The 25,552-nt window shown below is 41.2% G+C and overlaps 1 protein-coding gene across 1 annotated transcript; it reads left to right on the forward strand.

Moving 5' to 3' along the window:
- Positions 1–836: 836 nt before the first annotated feature.
- On the forward strand, positions 837–25,106 carry LOC109197042 (NLR family CARD domain-containing protein 3-like; the record flags this gene model as incomplete). Its single annotated transcript, XM_025905856.1, has 7 exons — positions 837–941; positions 1,094–1,280; positions 1,438–3,238; positions 4,985–5,158; positions 16,146–16,319; positions 24,047–24,093; positions 24,248–25,106. Coding segments are annotated over 7 exons (3,057 nt in total), but the record flags the coding sequence as incomplete, so codon positions are not given.
- Between the last annotated feature and the right edge of the window lie 446 nt (positions 25,107–25,552).

Below are 25,552 nucleotides of genomic sequence, written 5' to 3' on the forward strand. Positions count from 1 at the left end.
CCTGTGATTGGATGGATTAAGTCTTCAGTGTTACGGCCCTAGCAGGGCCTCCTCCTGAAGGTGCCTGTGTGGGTGTGTCCTACAATCCCCTATCTGCCTGAGGTGCCACCTCTTTTCTTTTACACAGCTGACTCTCAGTACTTAAAGGGATTTAAGCCCAGGCAATGGTGAGCTCTGGGCCTGAGTGCCATGTGAGTGGTTACAGCTAGTGAGCTGAGTGTTGGTGGTGTTTGCAGCTAGTGAGCTGTGTTTTTGTGGTTTTCAGCTAGTGAGCTGCGTGACCGTGTTTGCAGCTAGTGAGCTGTGTTTTTGTGGTTTGCAGCTAGTGAGCTGCGTGACCGTGTTTGCAGCTAGTGAGCGGCTCTCTTTTTGACTTACTTTTATTTTATTGACCAACACTTGAGTTTTGTTTGTTTTCTTTAAAAGGTGATAGCGGCTTGTCCGTCTCTTTTAGTTGAGCTACTTTAATAAAACTCTTTAATTTAACCCTTATGCCTTCTTGTCTCCTTTTCTGACCCGGACACTTTTTGTTACTTCCCCCTCACCGCCTAGACCCCTCAGGGGAACGTAACATCAGTGAAATAACATCCAGAGTGTTCACTGACTCATATAACACCACGAGGCTTCTACAATATAGTTTTTTATTTTCAGATTAATGAAATCTTAAACTTTGTTCTGACCTTCTATAACATCTTCCATCAACACTGAAAGAGGTTCCATAAAAACAGGCTGAAAATGCCTGATATTTTCAGAATCTGAGAGGATAAAAATCCAGTAGTTTTTCGCTGAAATAACTTCATCTGAATTAAGCTATAGAAGTTTTAAACTGTGCTTGAACTAATCCTTCATGGTTCCTCCACAGAGTGGACCAGCAGAGCTCAGAGGTTCCCAGTGGTCAGTCTGCCCAGCAGCATCAAACACACCTGGACTCCATATTTATGGTCTGTACATGTACTTTTATATCTATTCTGTTCACAATCATCTCCATGCTGCTCTTTGTAGACCAGTGGATTGTCAGTGTGTCCAACATGGATCTGATGTTTGGCTCCATGATTTCAGTCTGATTGGCTCATTCATAAATATTCTGTTCCAGCTGCTGGAGGACAACATCATCGCTTTTGTGAAGAACGAGCTGAAGAAGATCCAGAAGGTTCTGAGTCCAGATTACCCAGAATGCTTAGAGAGTCAGAGGAGCAGCAGCAGAGAGGCATTTGTGAAGATCACAGTGAACTTCCTAAGGAATATGAATCAGGATCAGCTGGCTGAGCGTCTGCAGAGCAGTAAGAGGATTTATCTAAAAATTTAAGCTGCTGGATAAATTAGACATTTACTGATGTCCCTTGAGATGGAGCAACATGTTTTAAAGATTCATTCTTTTTGGAACTAAGTGTTTATTTCCACTTTCAAATGATATTCTACATATTTCTTCTCTTTCAGAGCACCTTGCTGCCATTTGTCAGCGTAACCTTAAATCTGCACTGAAGAAGAAGTTCCAGTGTGTGTTTGAGGGGATCGCTAAAGCAGGAAACCCAACCCTTCTGAATCAGATCTACACAGAGCTCTACATCACAGAGGGAGGGACTGCAGAGGTCAATGATGAACATGAGGTCAGACAGATTGAAACAGCATCCAGGAAACCAGACAGACCAGAAACAACCATCAGACAAGAAGACATCTTTAAAGCCTCACCTGGAAGAGATGAACCAATCAGAACAGTGCTGACAAAGGGAGTGGCTGGCATTGGGAAAACAGTCTTAACACAGAAATACACCCTGGACTGGGCTGAAGCCAAAGCCAACCAGGACATCCAGTTCATATTTCCATTCACTTTCAGAGAGCTGAATGTGCTGAAAGAGGAAAAGTTCAGCTTGGTGGAACTTGTTCATCACTTCTTTACTGAAACCAAAGAAGCAGGAATCTGCAGGCTTGAAGACTTCCAGGTTGTGTTCATCTTTGATGGTCTGGATGAGTGTCGACTTCCTCTGGACTTCCACAAAACTACAATCCTAACTGACCCTAGAAAGTCCACCTCAGTGGATGTGCTGCTGACAAACCTCATCAGGGGGAAACTGCTTCCCTCTGCTCGCCTCTGGATAACCACACGACCTGCAGCAGCCAATCAGATCCCTCCTGACTGTGTTGGCATGGTGACAGAGGTCAGAGGGTTCACTGACCCACAGAAGGAGGAGTACTTCAGGAAGAAATTCAGAGATGAGGAGCAGGCCAGCAGGATCATCTCCCACATCAAGACATCACGAAGCCTCCACATCATGTGCCACATCCCAGTCTTCTGTTGGGTCACTGCTACAGTACTGGAGGATGTGCTGGAAACCAGAGAGGGAGGACAGCTGCCCAAGACCCTGACTGAGATGTATATCCACTTCCTGGTGGTTCAGGCCAAAGTGAAGAAGGTCAAGTATGATGGAGGAGCTGAGACAGATCCACACTGGAGTCCAGAGAGCAGGGAGATGATTGAGTCTCTGGGAAAACTGGCTTTTGATCAGCTGCAGAAAGGAAACCTGATCTTCTATGAATCAGACCTGACAGAGTGTGGCATCGATATCAGAGCAGCCTCAGTGTACTCAGGAGTGTTCACACAGATCTTTAAAGAGGAGAGAGGACTGTACCAGGACAAGGTGTTCTGCTTCATCCATCTGAGTGTTCAGGAGTTTCTGGCTGCTCTTCATGTCCATCTGACCTTCATCAACTCTGGACTCAATCTGCTGGAAGAACAACAAATAATTTCCAAGAAATCTAAATTATTTAACAAACCAAAACTCAAAACTCTCCACCAGAGTGCTGTGAACAAGGCCTTACAGAGTCCAAATGGACACCTGGACTTGTTCCTCCGCTTCCTCCTGGGTCTTTCACTGCAGACCAATCAGACTCTCCTACGAGGTTTGCTGACACAGACTGAAAGTAGCTCACAGACCAATCAGGGAACACTCCAGTACATCAAGGAGAAGCTCAGTGAGAATCTGTCTGCAGAGAAAAGCATCAATCTGTTCCACTGTATGAATGAACTGAATGATCGTTCTCTAGTGGAGGAGATCCAACAGTCCCTACGATCAGGACCTCTCTCCACAGATAAACTTTCTCCTGCTCAGTGGTCAGCTCTGGTCTTTATCTTACTGTCATCAGAAAAAGATCTGGATGTGTTTAATCTGAAGAAATACTCTGCTTCAGAGGAGGCTCTTCTGAGGCTGCTGCCAGTGGTCAAAGCCTCCAACAAAGCTCTGTAAGTACATTTGTACTCATGGCTTTATTATGTTTCTACAGGGAGTGCAGAATTATTAGGCAAATGAGTATTTTGTCCACATCATCCTCTTCATGCATGTTGTCTTACTCCAAGCTGTATAGGCTCGAAAGCCTACTACCAATTAAGCATATTAGGTGATGTGCATCTCTGTAATGAGAAGGGGTGTGGTCTAATGACATCAACACCCTATATCAGGTGTGCATAATTATTAGGCAACTTCCTTTCCTTTGGCAAAATGGGTCAAAAGAAGGACTTGACAGGCTCAGAAAAGTCAAAAATAGTGAGATATCTTGCAGAGGGATGCAGCAGTTTTAAAATTGCAAAGCTTCTGAAGCGTGATCATCGAACAATCAAGCGTTTCATTCAAAATAGTCAACAGGGTCGCAAGAAGCGTGTGGAAAAACCAAGGCGCAAAATAACTGCCCATGAACTGAGAAAAGTCAAGCGTGCAGCTGCCAAGATGCCACTTGCCACCAGTTTGGCCATATTTCAGAGCTGCAACATCACTGGAGTGCCCAAAAGCACAAGGTGTGCAATACTCAGAGACATGGCCAAGGTAAGAAAGGCTGAAAGATGACCACCACTGAACAAGACACACAAGCTGAAACGTCAAGACTGGGCCAAGAAATATCTCAAGACTGATTTTTCTAAGGTTTTATGGACTGATGAAATGAGAGTGAGTCTTGATGGGCCAGATGGATGGGCCCGTGGCTGGATTGGTAAAGGGCAGAGAGCTCCAGTCCGACTCAGACGCCAGCAAGGTGGAGGTGGAGTACTGGTTTGGGCTGGTATCATCAAAGATGAGCTTGTGGGGCCTTTTCGGGTTGAGGATGGAGTCAAGCTCAACTCCCAGTCCTACTGCCAGTTTCTGGAAGACACCTTCTTCAAGCAGTGGTACAGGAAGACGTCTGCATCCTTCAAGAAAAACATGATTTTCATGCAGGACAATGCTCCATCACACGCGTCCAAGTACTCCACAGCGTGGCTGGCAAGAAAGGGTATAAAAGAAGAAAAACTAATGACATGGCCTCCTTGTTCACCTGATCTGAACCCCATTGAGAACCTGTGGTCCATCATCAAATGTGAGATTTACAAGGAGGGAAAACAGTACACCTCTCTGAACAGTGTCTGGGAGGCTGTGGTTGCTGCTGCACGCAATGTTGATGGTGAACAGATCAAAACACTGACAGAATCCATGGATGGCAGGCTTTTGAGTGTCCTTGCAAAGAAAGGTGGCTATATTGGTCGCTGATTTGTTTTGGTTTTGTTTTTGAATGTCAGAAATGTATATTTGTGAATGTGGAGATGTTATATTGGTTTCACTGGTAAAAATAAATAATTGAAGTGGGTATATATTTGTTTTTTGTTAAGTTGCCTAATAATTATGCACAGTAATAGTCACCTGCACACACAGATATCCCCCTAAAATAGCTCAAACTAAAAACAAACTAAAAACTACTTCCAAAAAAATTCAGCTTTGATATTAATGAGTTTTTTGGGTTCATTGAGAACATGGTTGTTGTTCAATAATAAAATTGTTCCTCAAAAATACAACTTGCCTAATAATTCTGCACTCCCTGTACATAGTTTTGTAGAAACGTGATAGTTTGTTTTCATGTTTTCTGAGGACAGTTTTGTTAACCATCAATTGTATTGCATGCTAGCTTAAAAAAACATTTCATTAGACTGATGTTAAGTTTTTTTTTTTTTTGTTTTTTTTTTCAGACTGAGTGGCTGTAACCTCTCAGAGAAAAGCAGTGATGCACTGTCCTCAGTTCTCAACTCCCAGTCCTCTTGTCTGAAAGAGCTGGACCTGAGTGACAATAACCTGCAGGATTCAGGAGTGAAGTTTCTGTCTGCTGCACTGCAGAGTCCACATTGTACACTGGAAACTCTCAGGTCAGGATCCAAACGTTCCCACTGCTGATCATTTAAAGTCTGAATGATATTATTTTATAAACAACCAAGCTTTTTAGACTTGGCTAGTGACCTTTTATCCATCTTTGGATGGCTTAGGACAGAGCTTCCTAAAGTGTAGGGCCCGCCCCTGGGGGGGGAGCGCAGAGCCATTGCCCGGGGGGGGGGGGCAATATGAAAAGGGGGGGGGGGGGGGGGAGAGAACGTTTTGACACTGGTAGAAATAACAAAAGGCCGTTCCTGCCACGATTTGTTCCCTCGGTTCAAATCACGGACTAACAGTATCCCACAGTTGTTTGTTTTTGAACCTATTTTGCACAGAGAGGCATTTTTTGAAAAATGTATTGATAGCAATGTTGAATATTATTACACAGGAAAAAAAACAACTACACGTAAAATAATTCCACCATGACGCCTCTGCCTTTCTAAATGGAGGGACAGTAACTGCATGTGCATATGTAAGCGTGTAAAACCTGAAGATAGTAAGATTAACAGTAATGGTATTTTGTCTCTGTCTCCCATTCTGCAATTCATCTCATGTAAACAATAACGTGGCACACAGCGTGACGTGAAAAAAGGCACATACCTTTGGCTTTGCGTGACGAACTCTGTATTCCTCGTCCACAAATAAACGCAAAAAAGGAGTTTTAAAAAATCTGTTTTCGGTGATTCAAAACGCTGTTTCCGTTTCCACGTGGATGAACATTTTTCTTGTAAAACAAAGGGGGGCCCAGCAAAAAAAGAACCACTGGCTTAGGAGATTCTTCATTACTGTCTGAAGATTTTTTACAGTCACATATTTTGTTTAATTGGTGTTGACAGTGAGGACAGCCAGGTGGTCAGAGATGGGTCTTGCCAAGTTTCCCCAGTTACCTGGTTCTGTTTACTTCAGTGGGGTGGAGACTTTCCTCGTTTCATGTACGGGAAGAAAACCGTGCCCAAATGACATGGTATGGTGTTTACTGAGCATTAAATATAATGCATATTCAATAGTATTTAATAATGTCCATATCCATAGTTCAGGAAACTTATGATTTAAATTTCTTTCAGTCATAATGTTTACCTGTGCAGAGAGATATTGGTTCATAGTTAGTTTTTTTTTTTATTTGTATTAAATTATCTGTAATTTTAGAGCACATATTTTTAAAATCTGATTCTTAAAATTACATTAGATCCTATGAGAATATATCTTAATGTCTGCCGCACATTTAAAAAGCACTAAGCACATTTAAAAACAACACAGGTTGCAATGGCTGCAATGATTCACTGAGTGCTGCACATAGTAGAGATAAAATAGTTGACATACATAGTAATTAATATAAAAGACTAGTCATAATTGAAAGCTAGAGAATACAAATGTGTTTTCAACTGGGTTTTAAAAATGTTGAGTGTTGGTGAAGACCTTATGTGAAAGGGCCGACTGTTCCAGAGTTTGGCTGCAGTGATCGCATAAGCTCCGTCACCTCTGTTTTTCCGTCTAGTTCTAGGGAAAGTCAGAAGCAACTTATCTGCAGACCTGAGGGCTCTAATTGGATTATTTTTTGTTAAAAGGTCTGAGAGATAAGATAGAGCTAATCCATTCAGAGATTTAAAGACAAACAGCAAAATCTTGAAATCAATTCTACGACGTACTGGTAACCAGTTTAAATGTGCCAGGATTGGGGAGATATGATCAAATTTGCCGTTGCATGTCAGAAGTCGGGCTGCCGCATTCTGCAGACGCGAGAGTAGGGCCTGGTTATACCAAAATAAAGACTATTGCAGTAGTCAAGCCTAGAAGAGATAAATGCATGTATCACTCTCTCAAAGTTGGCGGATGACAACATGGTCCTGGTTTTGGCCCTCAGCTGGAAAAAGCTTGTTTTAATAACAGAATTTATTTGTTTCTCAAATGAGAAAGAGCTATCGAGAAACACTCCTAAATCTTTTGCAAACGGAGTTCTGAACTTTTCCAGTTAGCCAAGGTCAACATTAAGGGAAGAACAGGAGTCCAAGGGGGCGATTAGTGTGATTGTTCTTTGATCATTTATATGCAAAATATTTGAAGCACGATTATGGGGGTGTCCAAATTCATGGGCTGCATCCTCTTGAGGCCACATTTATAGGCCGATAATGTCACAGCGATGCGACAAAGGCTGTCCAAATTCGTGGACTCCTCCGAATGCAGCCGACAAATGTGTCCTCCTTTTCCCCAAATGTGAAGGATGGGTCGGGTGTGTCCTTCATGGCCCACCATATCCCAGAATTCATGGCACGGCCCAGCCAATTCCAGTTTTCAATAATGGGCATCACTACTAAGTTTGTAATATTACTCTTTCTGGGTCACAAAATAAACTTTTAACATATTTTCAGGTGAGAATGTAGCTGTGTAAACTTCAAATATCTGGTCAGTTTATCAAGATATCACATATTTGCAAAAGTGCTCCGACGTTTTCGGAGATGTCTGTTATCCACCAGCTCGATAGCTAGTTAGTCTAAAATTTGAAAAAAACGGTTGCGTCAAGGTTAGTTTTTTTGAGAAGTTGGTGGACAACTTCATGTTTAAGATCAAGTGGAACAGTTCCAGTTAAGAGGGAGGAGGGAGGTGTTAATGATAGTTAAAACGCGAGGGTCAATGGTGTCAAAGACTTCTTTAAAAAGACGAGAGGGGATAATGTCAAGATGACACACAGAAGGCTTACGGCGAGAGACAACTTCAGCCAGAGAGTTCAGAGAAATCGATTCGAAGTGATCAAACACAACTAAAGAGAACTGGGGAACAGAGGGCTCATAGGGCAGAGGAGTGATATGAGAGCTAATAGTATCCACCTTATCAACAAAAAACCGTAAAAGTGTTCACAAGTAACAGGAGACCCTAGTAAGTAAGTGATGGATGGAGGGTTGATAACAGAATGAATAGTATTGAATAAGACACGAGAGCTGTAGCTGTGTTTAGTGATAATATCCGATAAGTGCTTAGTTTTGGCTTTGCACACAGCATCTTGATAAAGAGACAGATCATCTTTTAACATAGCGAAGGAAATCTAAAGTTTGTCTTTTTTCCATTTTCTTTCAGCTTTTGTACAGGTCCTTCTAAGAGCCCGAGTGTCATTGTTTAGCCAAGGATCAGATTTAGGTCTAGGGTGTTTAGTTTTTTTTAAAGGGAGCAACCGTATCTACAGTAGAATGTTTGTACAGGTGACATTAAACATGGTAAGCAAATAATCAACATTTTGGTTAAGGGAACAATTGTCCATGAAAAGAGGATCAGAGTTGTGGTAAGCAGCAGAGAAATGTCCCGCAGTGATCGGTGTAACGATGCGGTATTGACGGACAGGTAGAAAAGGCTTAACTGAGGAACATGGGGCAGAAATTTGAAATTTTGAAATAAGACAGGCAAGATATGATCCGAAAAGTTAAGCTTGCAAATTTGAATATCATGTAGCTGCAGACCACAGGATAGAACTAACTCCAAGGTGTGTCCACGCTCATGGGTAGGACTCTTAACTGATTGGATAAGATTAAAAGAGTCAATAACGTTCAAAAAAGTCTTCCACAAGTGGTTTTTTGTTGGCAACAGACATGAATATTAAAATCATCAAAGACTAAAACTGTGTCAAAGTTTGCTAAGATCCCTGATAAAAAGGCAGAGAAGTCTTGAATAAAATCCTTGTTGAACTTTGGAGAACGATAAACCAGTGCACACAGCACAGGGGAATGCAGGTCGAGGAGAAATAGTTGTAGTTCAAAACTGTCATGAAAATCAGCTGTGAGCTGTCGACATTTTAAACAATTTTAAAAAATGGTTGCAACACCTCTCCCGTGGCCAGTTTTCCGCGGGGAGTTAAAAAACAGACAGTAAGTAAGAATAATAAGAATAAGAATAACTTTATTTATCCCGAGGGAAATTCTTTTGTCGTGTACATGCTCAAAGCAGCAGGAGAGACAGAGGAACAGATAAATAAGATATACAATATATACAATAAGAATAGTAGTATACAGTAATTTACAGTAGTAGGATAATGCAAGACATAGTATCAATAACTCTAACGAAGTAATATAAATGAGGTATAAGTTCGGAGAAAGAGCTTAGCTCACCGGAATTAAGCCAAATTTCAATCACACATACATAATCCAAGCCTTGGGAGGTGAAGAAATCACAAAGAATAAAGGTCTTATTAGCTAGCGATCTGGTATTCACCAGAGCCAGGCTAATCTTGATCGAACCAGAGGCCGGCTGGGATGCATGTCTCAGCAGGTGGTGATTCCCAGGAGAAACACCACCTCTATGGAGGTGCTGGGAACAACACTGTGGGAGATGGTCAGGGAGGACAGGTAAGATCAGCTTAATCCTTTTGTCGTGAGGTTCCAGGGACCACCAGGAAACAAACCAGGTATAATCTGAAGATAGGCCCTGTAGAAAGCTAACCAATATGCCTGCCCAATTTACCCTTGCGGCGTTTCCTCCAGTGAGGAACCCACGACAGTAGGCGAAGATCCTCAGGAACAGCCGCCAGGATATTTTGAAAAACATCGATTTGGAGCAGTCAGGAGAGGGTATCCACACAAGATCGGATGTTTAGTAGGGTAGAGCAATCATAAGTCAACAAGGAAGACGCCAAATGAGACAAAATTAATAGTAACATGAAAAACGGGACATGTAGGACAGGTAGATAGCAAGCCTCAAACACTGATGCCATCTTGAATCATCATGACTAAACAAAACTGGGCAACTGTTGTTGTGTTCCAAAGGGAGAATTATTTAATGTCCCAGAACGTGTTAAAAATACAAAATTGCTCAAGAAAAAATATATTCATACCAAGTTGTAACCCTCTTGTTACTAAAAAGACAATTAGCTCAAGATTTCCTTTACCCGAGTTTGCTGCAAAGGAGCTCAAATGACTTGGACCAGAAGGTTCGGCTACGTACAGGAGAAGTGAAGTGAATGAGACTCAGAAAGCTTTGAAATTTGAAAATGCCGGTTTGTATATTTTTCCTCATTAAAAGAAAAGAAAGAAAATTAATAACAAACAGACAATGAAAATATTTCAAATCAAAGTTTCCATTTTTGGTTACAATGTTTCTTTTCAGTGACAACCTTGTAGCATAACCACAGTGATCACCTTAAAAAAATCTTACCTGGGTTTACCCTTCTTAATGTACAATTCAGGTTTTCCAATTCAAAATGAAATATTTAATAGTCTCAGTGAAAAAAGTCCCAATGACAGCATTCATTTGACATTGTGTAGACTTTGTTAACTGATTGTTTATTATTGTGCGATCTACTGTACAATATAAAGCGCCTTGAGGTGACTTTTGTTGTGATTTGGCGCTATATAAATAAAATTGAATTGAATTGAATTGAATTGCAACAAAACCTTTAATTTGGAGGAACAAGTCCAACTTGCCCACACCAAATCCACTTCCTGTGTGTGGAGATGACTAGTGTGTGTGTGTGTGTGTGTGTGTGTTTAAGGGGTCAGCAAGTTCAAATTGGCGTGGGATTTTAGTTGCAGCTGGTCTACCACACTGGACCAGTTGAACAAAATCAACTGGTCCATCACTGGGATTGGTACATCATTTTATCAGAAAACATGTATATGCTCATGTTTTTACTATGTTTAGCTTGAAGAGCTAAAATGTAAGCAGATGAAATGGTGCTCTTTATTATTGTGTTGGTTTAGTTTCCTGTCTCTTGGATGGAGCCCAGCTGTGCGTGGCCCCTGGGCCTGTGGTCAGAGTGTGTGTTGGATAATCCGGCCCAGGATGAGGCCAAACTGAAATGTCTGTCATATATTTGAGCCTAATTTAGAACATCATCCATAAATACTGAGTAATAACTGGACTCTCATACAGCGAGACTAAAATGCCTTTAAACATCAGGGTTATCCTGCTGATCAAAGTCCAACACTGAGTTTGTAAAAACATGTTTGATAAGTTTGTAGCATAAACCTATTTGCTGGAACACCAAGACAATTCTAGCCACTAGTCACTAGCCAAAAACAAGACGCAAGTCACCAGAGCTCTTTGTGTTGCTCGTGCACGAGGGAGAGAGCTGTGACGAGCGTGCTCCTGTCGCTCACCCCAGTCGCTCTGAGTTTGCTCCCCCGTAGCACTGCTCTTTATTGTGGTTACATGAATATGCATAGGTTCATTAACATATGACTGTGTGTGTGTGTGTGTGATATGTGACACTGTGAAGACTCCCCAAACCTGCTGGCTCCAGGGAGTCGAGCAGTTCACTTAAACAAAGGGCTCTTATGCTTAAACAGATACAGAGTAGGTGTCCTCCTATAGTATAAATCAGAAAGAGAAGGTACGACCTCTTTCGTGACCTTAGGGTGTCTTTACAAACTGCTAAGGATCAAACCTCTATCAATCTACAAACAATTATATACTTCTAAGCATATATGATTATAAATTTCTAAGCATAAATGACAATCCAACAATACAAACCTAACAATGTTTGTCAATCATTTTGTTTGGTTTATGAGGAAAATGATTCAGTAACTTCCTGCTAATACACAACATTTCATCATATTTCCTCATAAGCCTCTTTTGTCTGACCATTTGAATCCCATTTGAATTTCCAATAAAGGATCCACAGTGTTTGGTGACAATAATGACAGTAGATGTTTATGTGAAAGTGCTGGAAGCAAATTAGTGTGTGATGTTCTTTTAGTGTTGCACTTTGTAGACTGTTCCTGAGCACTGGTCTCACAGCCAGCTGCACATAGAGACCAGTGTTGTTAGTCCTGGTCAGAAGAGGACTTGTTGGAATGAAAATGAGCTTGTAGTTTGTCTGCTTTAATAATGTGACTGGAAAAAGTTGTTGTTGGACTTCAAATATGTCCATTTCTTTCACACTTCACCTTTAAAGGTGCAGCCACATGGTTCCTGGAAGGAAGAACACGACTTTTTCAAGTCTTTTTCATGTTTTTATGATAAATGTACGACTTTAATGTGAAACATTCAGAGTTTTTTCTCTTGTTTGTTTGAAGCTGCTTCCTGTTGGCTTCAGCTGTTTGGAGTTTCCATTTTCTAAACTTCTACATTCTGAACCTTCTTCAGCTCTGAACAGATTATGAAACACTGAATGATTCCAAGCTCACACTTTGTCTAATAAACTCACATCTTTCATTCTTTATACAGATTGGTGGACTGTGGTTTGTCAAAGATCAGCTTTGATTATCTGGCAGCAGCGCTGAAGTCCAACCCCTCGTATCCCAGAGTGCTGGACTTGAGCTTCAACAACAAGCTGCAGGACTCAGGAGTGAAGCAGCTGTGTGTTCTTCTGGAGAATCCACGATGTCGATTTGAAACTCTGAGGTCAGTCACCATGTTTTAGTTGTGCTGAGATGAATATGATGTGAAAGTTGTGCTGACCCTGTGGATTGGTAGGTCCACACACCTCTATACAGGAAGTCTGGTTCTACTCTTTGTAGAACTTCTGATTCCTGATCCTCTGAGTCTTACTCAGTAGATAATGCAGAGTTCTGAGCTGATGTGGGTGAGGGGACTCAGGCAGCCTGACACAGACTCCAAGGGAAGATATGACTTGGAAAGACTAAAGCAACCTATTAGAGGTGTTTGTACTAACATAGATTAATACTCAGATTTACACCTTTATTGTTTTCACAAAGGGTTAAAAAGTGAGTGGACACCAGGGGTGTCCAAACTTTTTGCACTGAGGGCCACATACATAAAAATATAGGAGGGGGCTGGGCCACTTACTAGAAATTAGGTATATAACCTTAACTTTACTGTATTAAAAATCATTTAAAAGTGGTCAAATGTGTTATATTGTTGAATATAATTAAAGACAAAACTGCCTTCATCACAGCTTTCCATAAATGGATCTTTATTGATTTATTCAGAAAAAGCTTTGGTAGCTCATTCTCAGAACAGCAGCCTCAGATTTCTTCTTGGACAGAAGATTTACAGCACAGAGAAAAAACAATAAAGGGGAAAATGGCACGGGTACATTTCAAGCTTGTTATTTACGTTATTAGGCTTAGCAAAACATCTATTAACGTTCGTTTGAAACGATTATCAACATTAACAGACTGAACTGGACTTAATAACAGGAGTGCATATAATTTTAGTAAATTATTCTGGTGAGTATCAGCTGCGCTGGGTATGTAAGTCAGGCCATCCAGCTGCGGTGCTGATCGTACGCCACTCGTGCCAAAAATCCGGACAAATGTCACTTGATCAAGGAGCAGATCTGCATCAGAGGAGATCAGCTGACTTTGCGTGTGCGTGCGCTGTGCACAGCGGTGTGTACTCTGTGTGTTAACAAGAAAAACGCATATAAGAAAGTGGTGCGCAAAAGCAGGGTAGTGACAGAATTGATGCGCATTATTGATATTTGAAGCATGTGTACCTGCACATTAACACACGGGTACTGTGGAATATATTTTTTACTCACCTAAAGTGCTCGTGCTCTCGTCCACTCCCCGCAAAAAATTAGCAGCTGTGCGTGTCTGTGGCAACGGTGCTCGGATCGCATGCGATGGAGTAAAAATCAAAAGCACAGCTTTATCAGACAGTTGCGGTTTAATGTTGGCTGACAGTCTTCAGTGCGTCGCACAACTGGATTTCTGGACATGCTGACGTTGTTGAAGTCCTGCACTTTTTTCGGGCACACTATTTCGGTGACTTTAACGAGGCAGTGTTTTATGAGGTCTCCATCTGAAAAAGGCTTGCCATGTCCTGCGATGAGTTGGGCGACCTCATAGCTGCTATTGGAGCCTTTTCCTGGACAATTTGAGCACGAAAAAATACTGTTGCTGACCCAGCAGGAGAGCTACCATTTGCTTTAATTTCTGCTCTCCCTCAGCACCAGTGTAGGATGCATAGGCCTGATGTTTGGTTTCATAATGACGTCGTACATTATACTCTTTCATAACTGCCACAGTTTCAGTGCAGATCAAACAGACACACTTCCCCTTTAATTCTTTGAAGAAATATTCACTCTCCCACCGTGTCTGAAATTTTCTGCATTCACTTTCGACCTTTTGCTTCTTTGGTTCTGCCATGTTTGGGTAACTTGGGGTAAATTTCTTCTGTGATTGTCCTTTTTGGTGGAGCAACTGCCTTGATCAACAGCAGCTCCCCCTGGTGTTAAAACTAAGAAGTGCAATACACTCAAGCAAAAGTTGAAGTGCGGGCCATACTCTATTCTATTTATAAAATTACTTGCGGGCCAATTAAAACTGGACATGCCTGGTGTACACAGAGAGGTTGGTGGTGAGATAGGCACTTTCAGCACTGTAGATTTGTTCCAGCTCAGTGTTCATGGAAATAATCCAGAGAGCAGGATTCCTTGATAAATGTCACATCTTCTTGAAGTTATAATCCACAGGGAAAACTGTGAAACTGTCGGTCTGATATCTAGTCAACCAATCAGGTGTTTACATGACATTACTGATCTTCAGCCCCACCTTACTATCACCCTCTCTCTTTCTCTTTCACATCTGAATAATCTAAACTTCACATTTCAGTAGTTCAGATTTCATTAGCATGTTCACTTTAGCGTAATCCATTTTAATCCAAACACCTTTCTCTTTCAACTCAGTTTGTCAATCACAGTATATTCAATACAATCTTCTGTTTCACTGAGTCACACACATTCAGAGATTAGAGTGTCCTGTGTGTGCTCTCATTCACTCACACTCACTCTCATATGGCTGAAGTCTGTTTGTACAGAGGCTAACCTCAAGAAATCACATGATAGGGTGGGGCTAGGGTTTCACAATGAACTCACCCGAAACCTTGGCTGATTGTGACCCACACCTGTTTTTACACCTTGGCTCATGTGATCAACAGGGGGTTCATGACCCCCTTGGCGGACTCTCCCACAGGGTTTAAATCTGGGACTCTCCACCATTTGACCCTAGAAATAAAGAAGCTTCTTGGATGAGAGGTGAAACGTCTTCAAGAAACTTAAAGAAGTCCAGATGCCTTTTTTTCTAAGCTCTTTAGATGACTGAGAACCTTCACAGACACCTCATCAGTGGGACTCTCAGAGCTACCTGCCCTTCCCTAAAATCACAAAGCTCGTCATTAAAATCAATGATATCAAAGCTGGAATCAAATGAGTCCAACTCTTCTGCTGATTCAGCATCACATTCATCTTTGGTCCTTGTTCTGCATCCCCACCATGGACTTCATTCCTTTCCAACCCAGCCTGTGTCCTTTATTCAGCTCATCCTCTGCTTTACTTTTAGACCTGATTTTAGCTGCTTTATCTCTCTTTGAACAAGTTTATGTGCCTCAGACTTTTTCTTCTTTCCCTCATAACAAGACAGTTTCTTCTGACTGAGAACATGTTTGAGCAATTTTCTAATCCAGGGCTGCTTATTGGGGAAAATACTTCCAGTTTTCAAAGTAATCTCCATTTTTCCCAGAAAGAAATGTAAGTAGAAATAGATGATCTAAGTGAGAACATGAGCCTTTAAAAAGGCTCTTCTGAGGCTGCTGCCAGTGGTCAAAGCTTTGTAATTAAATATGTGACCATACATTTAGTTTTTAAATGCTTATTCTAGTTAACACAAATCAGGTGGGAACAACTCAAATAAAATATCAAAAATATTAAGTGATCATCAGTACTCAGTTTGTTCAATACTGAGTACATTGGAGCAAAAATTGTCCACATTTCTGAAATATTTCTGGGTGTAACTGTTACCAAAGTGCCATCTAGACCTGTCCTGTGGTTGTTATCTAAGTAATAATCATCTATTCTTCTAAAACAAATACAAAATAAAGAACTTTGACACATTTAGATACCAAAAGCACACTGAACAATTCAGTGTTGTTTTACTGCTGTTCTCTCTTCACTTCTTCTCCTCTGATTCTCTCCACATGTTGGATCTGTTCTCAGTTTTTTGACAAAAACAAGATTAAACAATGCTAAATATAATAGTATTTTATTTCACTTCAACATAAGTGTTTTATTTTTGTAATTGTTTATCTGTTATTTTTCAGACTAAGTTACTGTGACCTGTCAGAGAGAAGCTGTGAAGCTCTGTCCTCAGGTCTCATCTCTCAGTCCTCTAATCTGAGACAGCTGGACCTGAGTAACATTAACCTGAAGGATTCAGGCGTGAAGTTTCTGTCTGAAGGACTGAAGAGTCCACACTGTACACTGGAAACTCTCAGGTGAGATCAAGCATTGTTTTCTCATCAACTGACAGAATTAGCAGATTAATAATAAGGCAGCCCTCTAATAAGAGGAGATGTGGATGTCTTCTGAAGTGCAACATACTCTTATGTTGAAAAGTTCTAAAACAGGAAGTAGTTCCTGGGAACTGCTTCCTGTTTTGTTATTGTCTAAGTAGAAACCTGATGGTGAAAATAGTGATGAGTTTGTAGAGGTGAATCCACAGCACACAACACAATGCTGTTTCGTGCTGAAAGCAAACTTCTCACAGATTCTGAGACTGCAGGTTTCATCACTGTACAACCAAAATGAGTTGCTGCACGTTCCTGCAGATCCTTTTGAATCATGTCCAGAATGAAGTCCATCTGGTTGGACTGTCTTGTATCAGTGACTCTTTCTTTTGTCCATGTTCAGTTTGTTGCTGTTCTAATTCTGCAGCGTTTGCTGGACTGTGTTTAAAGTGCCCACAACCTTTGTGCATTTGGCCAGGACATTGTCAAACTCACTGTTCTACAGAGATATTGTGACAGAACGCTGGAGAACGTGCGCAATGCAGGGACATGTTCAAAGGCAGACGTCTGGCAGCAGCATCATATTTCTTGCAATATCTGTACCGAGTGTGCTGACTTTATTTCAAATGTCCCACTGCTGTGCAACATGAATCAAATGTTCTGCAGGTTTCAGTCAAATGTCTCTGTTTTCATTAGAGTCAGAGCATGTGAACGCAGCTCCCACTCTTCAGTAATATAATGTACTGTAACTCCCAGGTAACAATGGTCACCCAGCCACGTCCAGTTGTCTCCAGAGACCAACAGCTGGTGCACATTGTAACGCCGTGGCTTTCGTAGTCTCTCCTTTTTCTACAGCTCATGTAATCTTCTTGTGATGCTGCGTCTTGAGGGAGGCTCATACATGCCGTCATTTGTTGATCCTGAGAACGTTCCTCAGACCGACTTCTTCAACAACACTAATCGGCCTGCAGTTTGTAGCGATCCACTTCACTATGGCATTTGTTAGCTTGTCTTTCTTTGGTTTATCTAGACTCCTCCCACAAGCTGATCCAACGTAGTCTGCCCAAGCCTCCCACTACTGTTTGTTTGGGTGGTTTGTTTGCTGCCATCAACAGCGTGTAATGCATTTAAGTGATACTTCAGACTTGAATACTCCGATGATAAGAAAACTCAACTTTGCTTCCAAATGACTTTAGTTGTATCAACACTGCCCTCTGGAACAGTTTAAAATGAACATGTCAAAGATCTCTACCTGTCTCCATGTTTCTGTCCCCGCCCCTTTCTTTCTGTCCCGGGTCATGTGAGGGCTGCAGTAGTATTAGGCCCACCATCAATGCTCTCATTGGTTGAGACGCATAATGACGCCCATTTCAAGCCAGTACTGATCAACATCCCTCCTGTGACCCATGGCTTTTATATTCAGAGCCAGTGAACACTTTCACAATAATCATTATTTTAAAAACTGTGTTAATGTGCAATAAAATAATTGTTGTGTTAATCAATTAATGAGTAAATGCGATAATAACAGGTTAACTTCCCCTAATAATTAGACTTCGGTGTCAAACTGATGTGAGCTCCATGTTTCCTTTGTTGGACTGTGGGCGAGTGTCAGAACTGAATGTACTGAGTAACATGTAGTGTTTAAATATGTGTCAGCTCCAGTTTTAGAGCTCTAAAGTGCAGCTATCATGTTAGGAATATGTTAGGAATAGACAGTAACACTGAGCACACTGAGGTCAAATCTTTATTTTACCACTCGCTGCATTCTTGATGTTGATGAATTCAGCAGGTTCATGATTGTGTGCAGCATTAATCTCATATTTCCATCTAAAGTGTTGAATTTGACTGTTTGATGTTCTTTATGATCTCTGGCACCAGTTCATCTGTAGGCCGTGCTCAGTCCATCCATTTAGTGAAATGATGTTTAAAGGTCTCCTTGTTATGTGAGCGTGCACAGATCCAGAAGCAGAAAGCCTGGGTTAACAGAGAAATGATCATCACTGTGATGATGCTCATCATCTCTGACTGGGATTTTAGGTTTGGTCAAAGCAGCAAAGACAAAGAAAGCCTGGCTATGTTGGACTGGGTGTGGAAGCAGCTCCCAGTTTGAGTTCAGGAGACAGACACCCTCTACTTTGAAGATCAGCTTCAAACTTTCCTTTCTGATAAAGCTTATAGTTAGAGCTGGATCAGGTGACCCTGAACCACCCCTTATATGTCACTACTGCATGTTCTTAACTTTTGTCTTCTCTCTCCTTAGTTTGTGTTTTGTTCTTGTCTCTCTGAGCTCATCTCTTCTCTTTCCCCTCACCCTGCAACCAGTCATGGTAGATGCTCCTCCTGGAGCCTGTTTTCACTGGGAGGATCTTTGTGTCAAAGGGAGTTCTTCCTTCCCACCATCACCAAGTGCTGCTCACAGTGGATTGTCTGATGGTTGGGGCTTTCTCTCTGATATTGGAGGCTGTTACCTTACACTGTTAAACAGCTTGAGATGACTGTTGTTGTCTGTTGGGAATTGTCACTTATAAATAAAGTTACATTGAATGGATATAAATGGATAGATGTTATTGTGACAAAGAGAAAATGATTGTTGACAGATGAATTGTTGTTTTGTGTGTCTGCAGTCTGTCAGGCTGTCTGATCACAGAGGAAGGCTGTACTTCTCTGGCCTCAGCTCTGAGCTCCAACCCCTCCCATCTTAGAGAGCTGGACCTGAGCTACAATCATCCAGGAGACTCAGGAATGAAGCTGCTGTCGGCTGGACTGAAGGATCCAGGCTGGAGACTGGACACTCTCAGGTATGAAGAATGTCTGATAGAGGAGGAAGAGCTGGAAACATTTCCTGTGTCCTTCACTCACTTCCTGTTTGTTTCCTGCAGATGAGACATGAACAATCACACATGCAGGAAGATTTTCAGAGACATAAACACTAGTCTAGCTGGATAGTACATGGATATTTATGTAGGGGGTCTCCAAGGAGTCTGTTTGCAGGAACATTCATGATAACTGATAAGTCATGTTGAGTTTCATTAAAAGTAGACCTACAGTTTGGTCTATAAATATTTGGACAGAGACAACATTTTGTAACTTTAGATACACTTTATTAGGTCACAGGTGTACTATACCTGAGATATTGGCCACTGTGTACCTAATAAAGTGTCAGCCATGTGTATGTTTCCCATGCTGTATGTCCACAGTCACAGTGACAGTCAGTGACACTGACAGAAGGATGAAACAAGGCTGTGAATCATTTCAGTCTGTGTGTGTCACAAAGAGGCAGACAGGAGCAGCTAACATTTGGAAATGGAAGCTTAAATACTGGAAACTCTACATTCACAGCTGAATTCACAATACATTTGTTCTCAAGTGCACATTTTTCTGTTATTGTTCTCAAACAACAGAATGAGAATGAAATATTGATTTTAACAGGGCCCATAAACAGCATTAGCTTAGTAGCATTAGCTTATGAGAGTTTCCATCATGGTCACACAAATCCTTAGCAGAGCAAAGTGGCCTACTTAGCAATAGCTGCTCAAGTTGTAGAAAGCAAGGGAAAACAGTATTAGCATTAGCTGCTAATGGCAGCCTATTTAGCATAAACTCTTCACATCGTTATAACGCAAGGGAAAAGAGTCACTCATGGCAGCCTATTTAGCATTAACGTCTCTCAACATTATAACACAAGAGAAAAGGGTATTAGCGTTGGCTACTAATGCTTATTCTCTCGTTTGGCTCTTGACGAAGGCAGTCGCACTTTCTCCCTCTCCCTTCCCTTATCTTTCCTGCTTGGCTTTCTCATGTCTCTGTCTAGTCTTGTCTACTTCTCTCCCTTTACCCTGGAAGAGTCTCACAGTCTGTTCTCTAAAACCTAAAAGAGGAATTATGGATTTGATCAACTGGTCCCTGAATGCAATTGACACCCTCTTCTCGATGAGAAGCCTGGGTTCGGGAGAGCCCGTGACAAGACATTGAAGACATCTTTTCGGAATCTTGATAACAGGGTTCTTGCTGATGAGCGCTGGCTTGGCCCTGGCTTATCGAAGACTAAAGAAAGTGAAAATTGACATGCAATGGTTCGCACTAAAGAAAGAACACCACCATTATTTCATGCGGCTACCATATCGGCGCCAGCTGCGGTCTCAAGGCTGGAGCTGAACATAACAAATAATCTCTCCCCTGATAACAAACTGTGTTTAGACTCTCCGCTCCAAACTCCTTCGTGTGCTTATCTCCAAGGCCGAGTCGGACGGCGGGTCTGGGCCCAGCGCTGGATGAATAGCTGCAGGGCAGGATGGCTGTGTCTGCATCGGCTTACTTCTCACCCCTCACCCACCCCTATTGCTTGTCATGTGCTTCATGGTGTTGTGATGTGGACATTTATGTGCTCTCTGTGCAGAGGAGTTTTTTTTGTTTTCTGTTCTCATGCTGTTCTCTCATAGGAGCCCAGCATGAGTTCTCTTTTTTCCCCCTCCTCGACTTGCCGATTGTATTGTACATTTCTGTGTTTTTTCAAAATACTACCGTTGTCCGACCTGTCTCCCCATGTCATGTCTACGTAAGGTCGGGGGGGGGGGGGGGGGTATCCCATTTTGCTGCAGGGCAACTTGCATGTGACAAATAAAGGTTTCTTGATTCACATCAAATTACCATTAGCTGCTCAAGTTGTTATACGGAAAGAGAAAACGGTATTAACATGAGCTGCTAATAATTATTCACCCCTAATTAGAGTTAGCCCCTAATGGCAGCCTACTTAGCATTAACTCCTGACATCGTTATAATGCAGGGGAAAAGAGTTAGCAAAAACATTGTTAGCATTAGCAGATAATGCTAATTCACCTCAAATTAGCATTAGCTAATAATGGCAACCTACCTATATTTAGCTGCTCACATTGTTATAAAGCAGGGGTAGGCAACTCAGGCCTCGAGTGCCAGTGTCCTGCAGGTTTTAGATCGCACCTTGGGTTAACACACCTGAATCAAATGATTAGTTCATTACCAGGCCTCTGAAGAACTTCAAGAAATGCTGAGGAGTCATTTAGCCCTTTAAATCAGCTGTGATGGTATTAGCATTAGCTGCCAATGCTTATTCCCTGAAAATTAGCATTAGCCACCAATGGTAGCCTATTTAGCATTAACTTCTAAATGCTAAATGAAGTTAATTAATGCTAAATAGGCTTAATTGAAGAGAATGTAGTGTTAGCATTAGCTACTGATATTGTTATAATGCAAAAAAATATGGTATTAGTATTAGGTACTAATGCTTATTAGTTAATAACGGTAGACTTCGTATCATTAGCTGCTGTCTTACAAAGCAAAGGAAAACGGTATGAGCATTAGCTGCTAATGCTTATTCACCTAAAATTAGAATTAGCCACTAATGGCGTCCTATTTAGCATTAACTCTTCACATCGCAGGGGAAAAGTTTAAATTGAATGAAAAATAGTGTTAGCATTAGCTACTCATATTGTTTAAAAGTAAGAAAAAACATTGTTAGTATAAGCGGATAATGCTAATTCACCTCGAATTAGTATTAGCTAATCACAGCAACCTACTTAGCATTAGCTGGTCACATTGTTATAAAGCAAGGGAAAAGAGTTAGCATTTACGGATGATGTTAATTCATGTCAAATTAGCATTAGCTAGTAATGGCAGCCTACTTAGCATTAACTCCTCACATCGTTATAATGCAAGGGAAAATAGTTAGCATTATTTGATAATGCTAATTCACATCAAATTAGCATTAATTAATAACGGTAACCTACTCAGTATTAGCTGCTCACATTGTTAACATTGAAGGAAAAATAATATAAGCATTAGCTACTGATATTGTTAAAAAGTAAGAAAAAAACATTGTTAGCATTAGCGGATAAATTAGCATTAGCTAATAACAGCAACCTACCTACTTAGCATTAGTTGCTCACATTGTTATAAATCAAGAGTATATTCAATTCAATTCAATTCAATTTTATTTATATAGCGCCAAATCACAAAAAAAGTCACCTCAAGGCGCTTTATATTGTACAATAGCTCGCACAATAATAAATACAGAGAAAACCCCAACAATCATATCATATGACCCCCTATGAGCAAGCACTTTGGCGACAGTGGGAAGGAAAAACTCCCTTTTAACAGGAAGAAACCTCCGGCAGAACCAGGCTCAGGGAGGGGCGGCCATCTGCTGCGACCGGTTGGGGTGAAGAAGGTATTAGCATTAGTTGCCAATGCTTATTCACTTAAAATTAGCATTAGCCACTAATGATAGCCTATTTAGCATTAATTTCTTAATGCTAAATGAAGTTAATTAATGCTAAATAGGCTTAACTGAAGGGAAAGTAGTGTTAGCATTAGCTGCTGATATTGTTAAAAAGTAAGAAAAAACATTGTTAGCATTAGCGGATAATACTAACTCACATCAAATTAGCATTAGCTAATAATGGCAACCTACCTATCATCAGCTGCTCACATTGTTATAAAAGAAGAGAATATGGTATTAGCATTAGCTGCCAATGCTTATTCCCCAAAAATTAGCATTAGCCACCAATTGTAGCCTATTTAGCATAAATAGACTTCATTGAAGGGAATGTACTGTTGGCATTAGCTACTGATTTTGTTATAAAGTAAGAAAATATGGTATTAGCATTAGCTACTAATGCTTATTCACCTCAAATTAGCATTAGCCTACTTAGCAGTAGCTGTTCACATTGTTATAAAGCAAAGGAAAACGATATGAGCATTAGGTTCTAATGCATATTTGCCTTAAATTAGACATAGGTGCTAATGGCAGCCTACTTAGCATTAGCTGCTCACATTGTTGTAATGCAGAGAAAGAGGGTTAGCATTAGCCGTTCACATTGTTTTAAAGCAAAGGGAAATAGTGTTAGCATTAGCTACTCACATTGTTAAAAAGTAAGGGAAAACAGTGTTAGCATTAGCGCATAATGCTAATTCACATCAAATTACCATTAGTTAATAATGGCAGCCTATTTAGCATTAATGCCTCACATTGTTATAATGCGAGGGAAAAGAGTTAGCATTATGGGATAATGTTGACCTTAGTCCACTGGAAAAGTTCACGACTCTGCTAAAGATTTAGGAGTGTTTCTCAATAGCTCTTTCTCATTTGAGAAACAAATAAATTCTGGTATTAAAACCAGCTTTTTCCAACTTTTTACACTGGTTACCAGTACGTCGTAGAATTGACTTCAAGATTTTGTTTTTTGTCTTTAAATCTCCGAATGGATTAGCTCCATCTTATCTCTCTTTAACCAAAATAATCCAAGTAGAGCCCTCAGGCTGCAGATAAGCTGCTTCTGACTTTCCCCAGAACTAGACGGAAAAACAGAGGTGAGCTTTATGGATCGCTGCAGCCAAACTCTGGAACAGTCGGCCCTTCACTTTAAGTCTTCACCAACATTTTTCACTCGACATTTTTAAAACCCGGTTGGAAACACATTTGTACTCTGTAGCTTTCAATTATGACGAGTCTTTTATAGTAATTACTGTGTATGTTTCCTATTTTATCTCTACTCTGTGCAGCACTTTGGCTCAACCTGTGATGTTTTTAAATGTGCTGATAAATAAATGTAGATTTCTTTGAATAAAACAGTGGAGCCGAGCTTTGAGCCATCCTCAGTGTGTAACAGTGTGTGTATGAGAGCCATGTAATGTCCATGTGTGCATGCTGACTGTGCTGCTCTGACCCCTCCTCCTTTCAGGGTGGAGCCTGCTGGAGTCCGATGGTTGAGACCAGGTCTGAGGAAGTGTAAGTGTGTTTTTAATGGGATTCATGGAAACAAAGCAGCACACATTCAACCATCTTCATCATTCTGATGTCAGGAGTCATCATCAAAGTGTCAATCAATGAACAGATGATGGATCAATAACTGCAGCTGGATTGTGTTTGTTCTCTCCATCAGATTCCTGTCAACTCACAATCGACACCAACACAGTGAACACAAACCTCCAACTGTCTGACAACAACAGGAAGGTGACAGATGGGGAGAAGGTTCAGTCATATCCTGATCATCCAGACAGATTTGATGTTTATGAACAGCTGCTGTGTAGAAATGGTCTGACTGGTCGCTGTTACTGGGAGGTCGAGTGGAGAGGAGAGGTTTATATATCAGTGAGTTACAGAAGAATCAGAAGGAAAGGAGTCCATAAAGACTGTATGTTTGGAGGGAATGATCAGTCCTGGAGTCTGAGCTGCTCTGATACATATGGTTATTACTCTGTCTGGCACAATAACAGAGTAACATCCTCCTCCTCTTCCTCCTCCTCCTCTGTCTCTAACAGAGCAGCAGTGTATGTGGACTGTCCTGCTGGCACTCTGTCCTTCTACAGAGTTTCCTCTGACACTCTGATCCACCTCCACACCTTCAACACCACATTCACTCAAACTCTTTATCCGGGGTTTGGATTAGGATTCATAGACTATTCTGGAGTTGAAGTTGGGTCTCCTGGTTCCTCAGTGTCCCTGTGCTGAGTTGAGTGTAAAGAGTGTCTCCTGTTAGAGAAACACTCTGACTGTTGAACAGATAGTTCAGTCTGTACATGTCTGTCTCTTTCACTCACAAACACGTTTTCAGATTCATGGATTCAATCAGTTGATGTTTGAAACTGTTCTAAATGATTCCTTGTAAACTTCTTCCTCTTCAGTCCTTTAAAGATGGAAGCTCCCATTATTCCACGATCCACATGTTGGTTGGTGAGTTGTTTGATTGCCAGCCGAGCCTCCTGTGAGGAAAAGCGAGAGGCTGCCAGTGATGTAGCCGACTGTTGTAATGATAACAGCAAATCCTTATTTGCTTAGTATCATGTTTTATGTTGTTAATACTCCTAGACTGTAGGGGGAGCTAGAGAGCTAGAGGGAGTTACCTCGGAGCAGACTGTGATGGCGAAGCTTTGTTTACATGTGAACCACAGTTCAATAAAATACCTTCTCTTCAAGTATGGTGTCATTCTTGAGAACCCACAACAACATAAAGAAACAAGACAACTGTCTACGATCAATGTCAGTTTCACTGAATTGTAACTTCAGTAGCTGTTTGCTCCAATACAGTCACACATGTTAGCATCGCTTAGCTACAGTGGTCCTGAAGCGCCTTCAGACTTCACTGATCACATAACTCTGGTCACCTGGACTCAGTGTTTCTGAAGCAGTGTGCTGGGTTTTTAAAAGTACGTGGCTGCTGCCTGATGTTTGGCCCACAGAGGAAGAA

This window comes from Oreochromis niloticus, linkage group LG3, assembly GCF_001858045.2.
Source record: "Oreochromis niloticus isolate F11D_XX linkage group LG3, O_niloticus_UMD_NMBU, whole genome shotgun sequence".
NCBI classification, from domain to species: Eukaryota; Metazoa; Chordata; class Actinopteri; order Cichliformes; family Cichlidae; genus Oreochromis; species Oreochromis niloticus.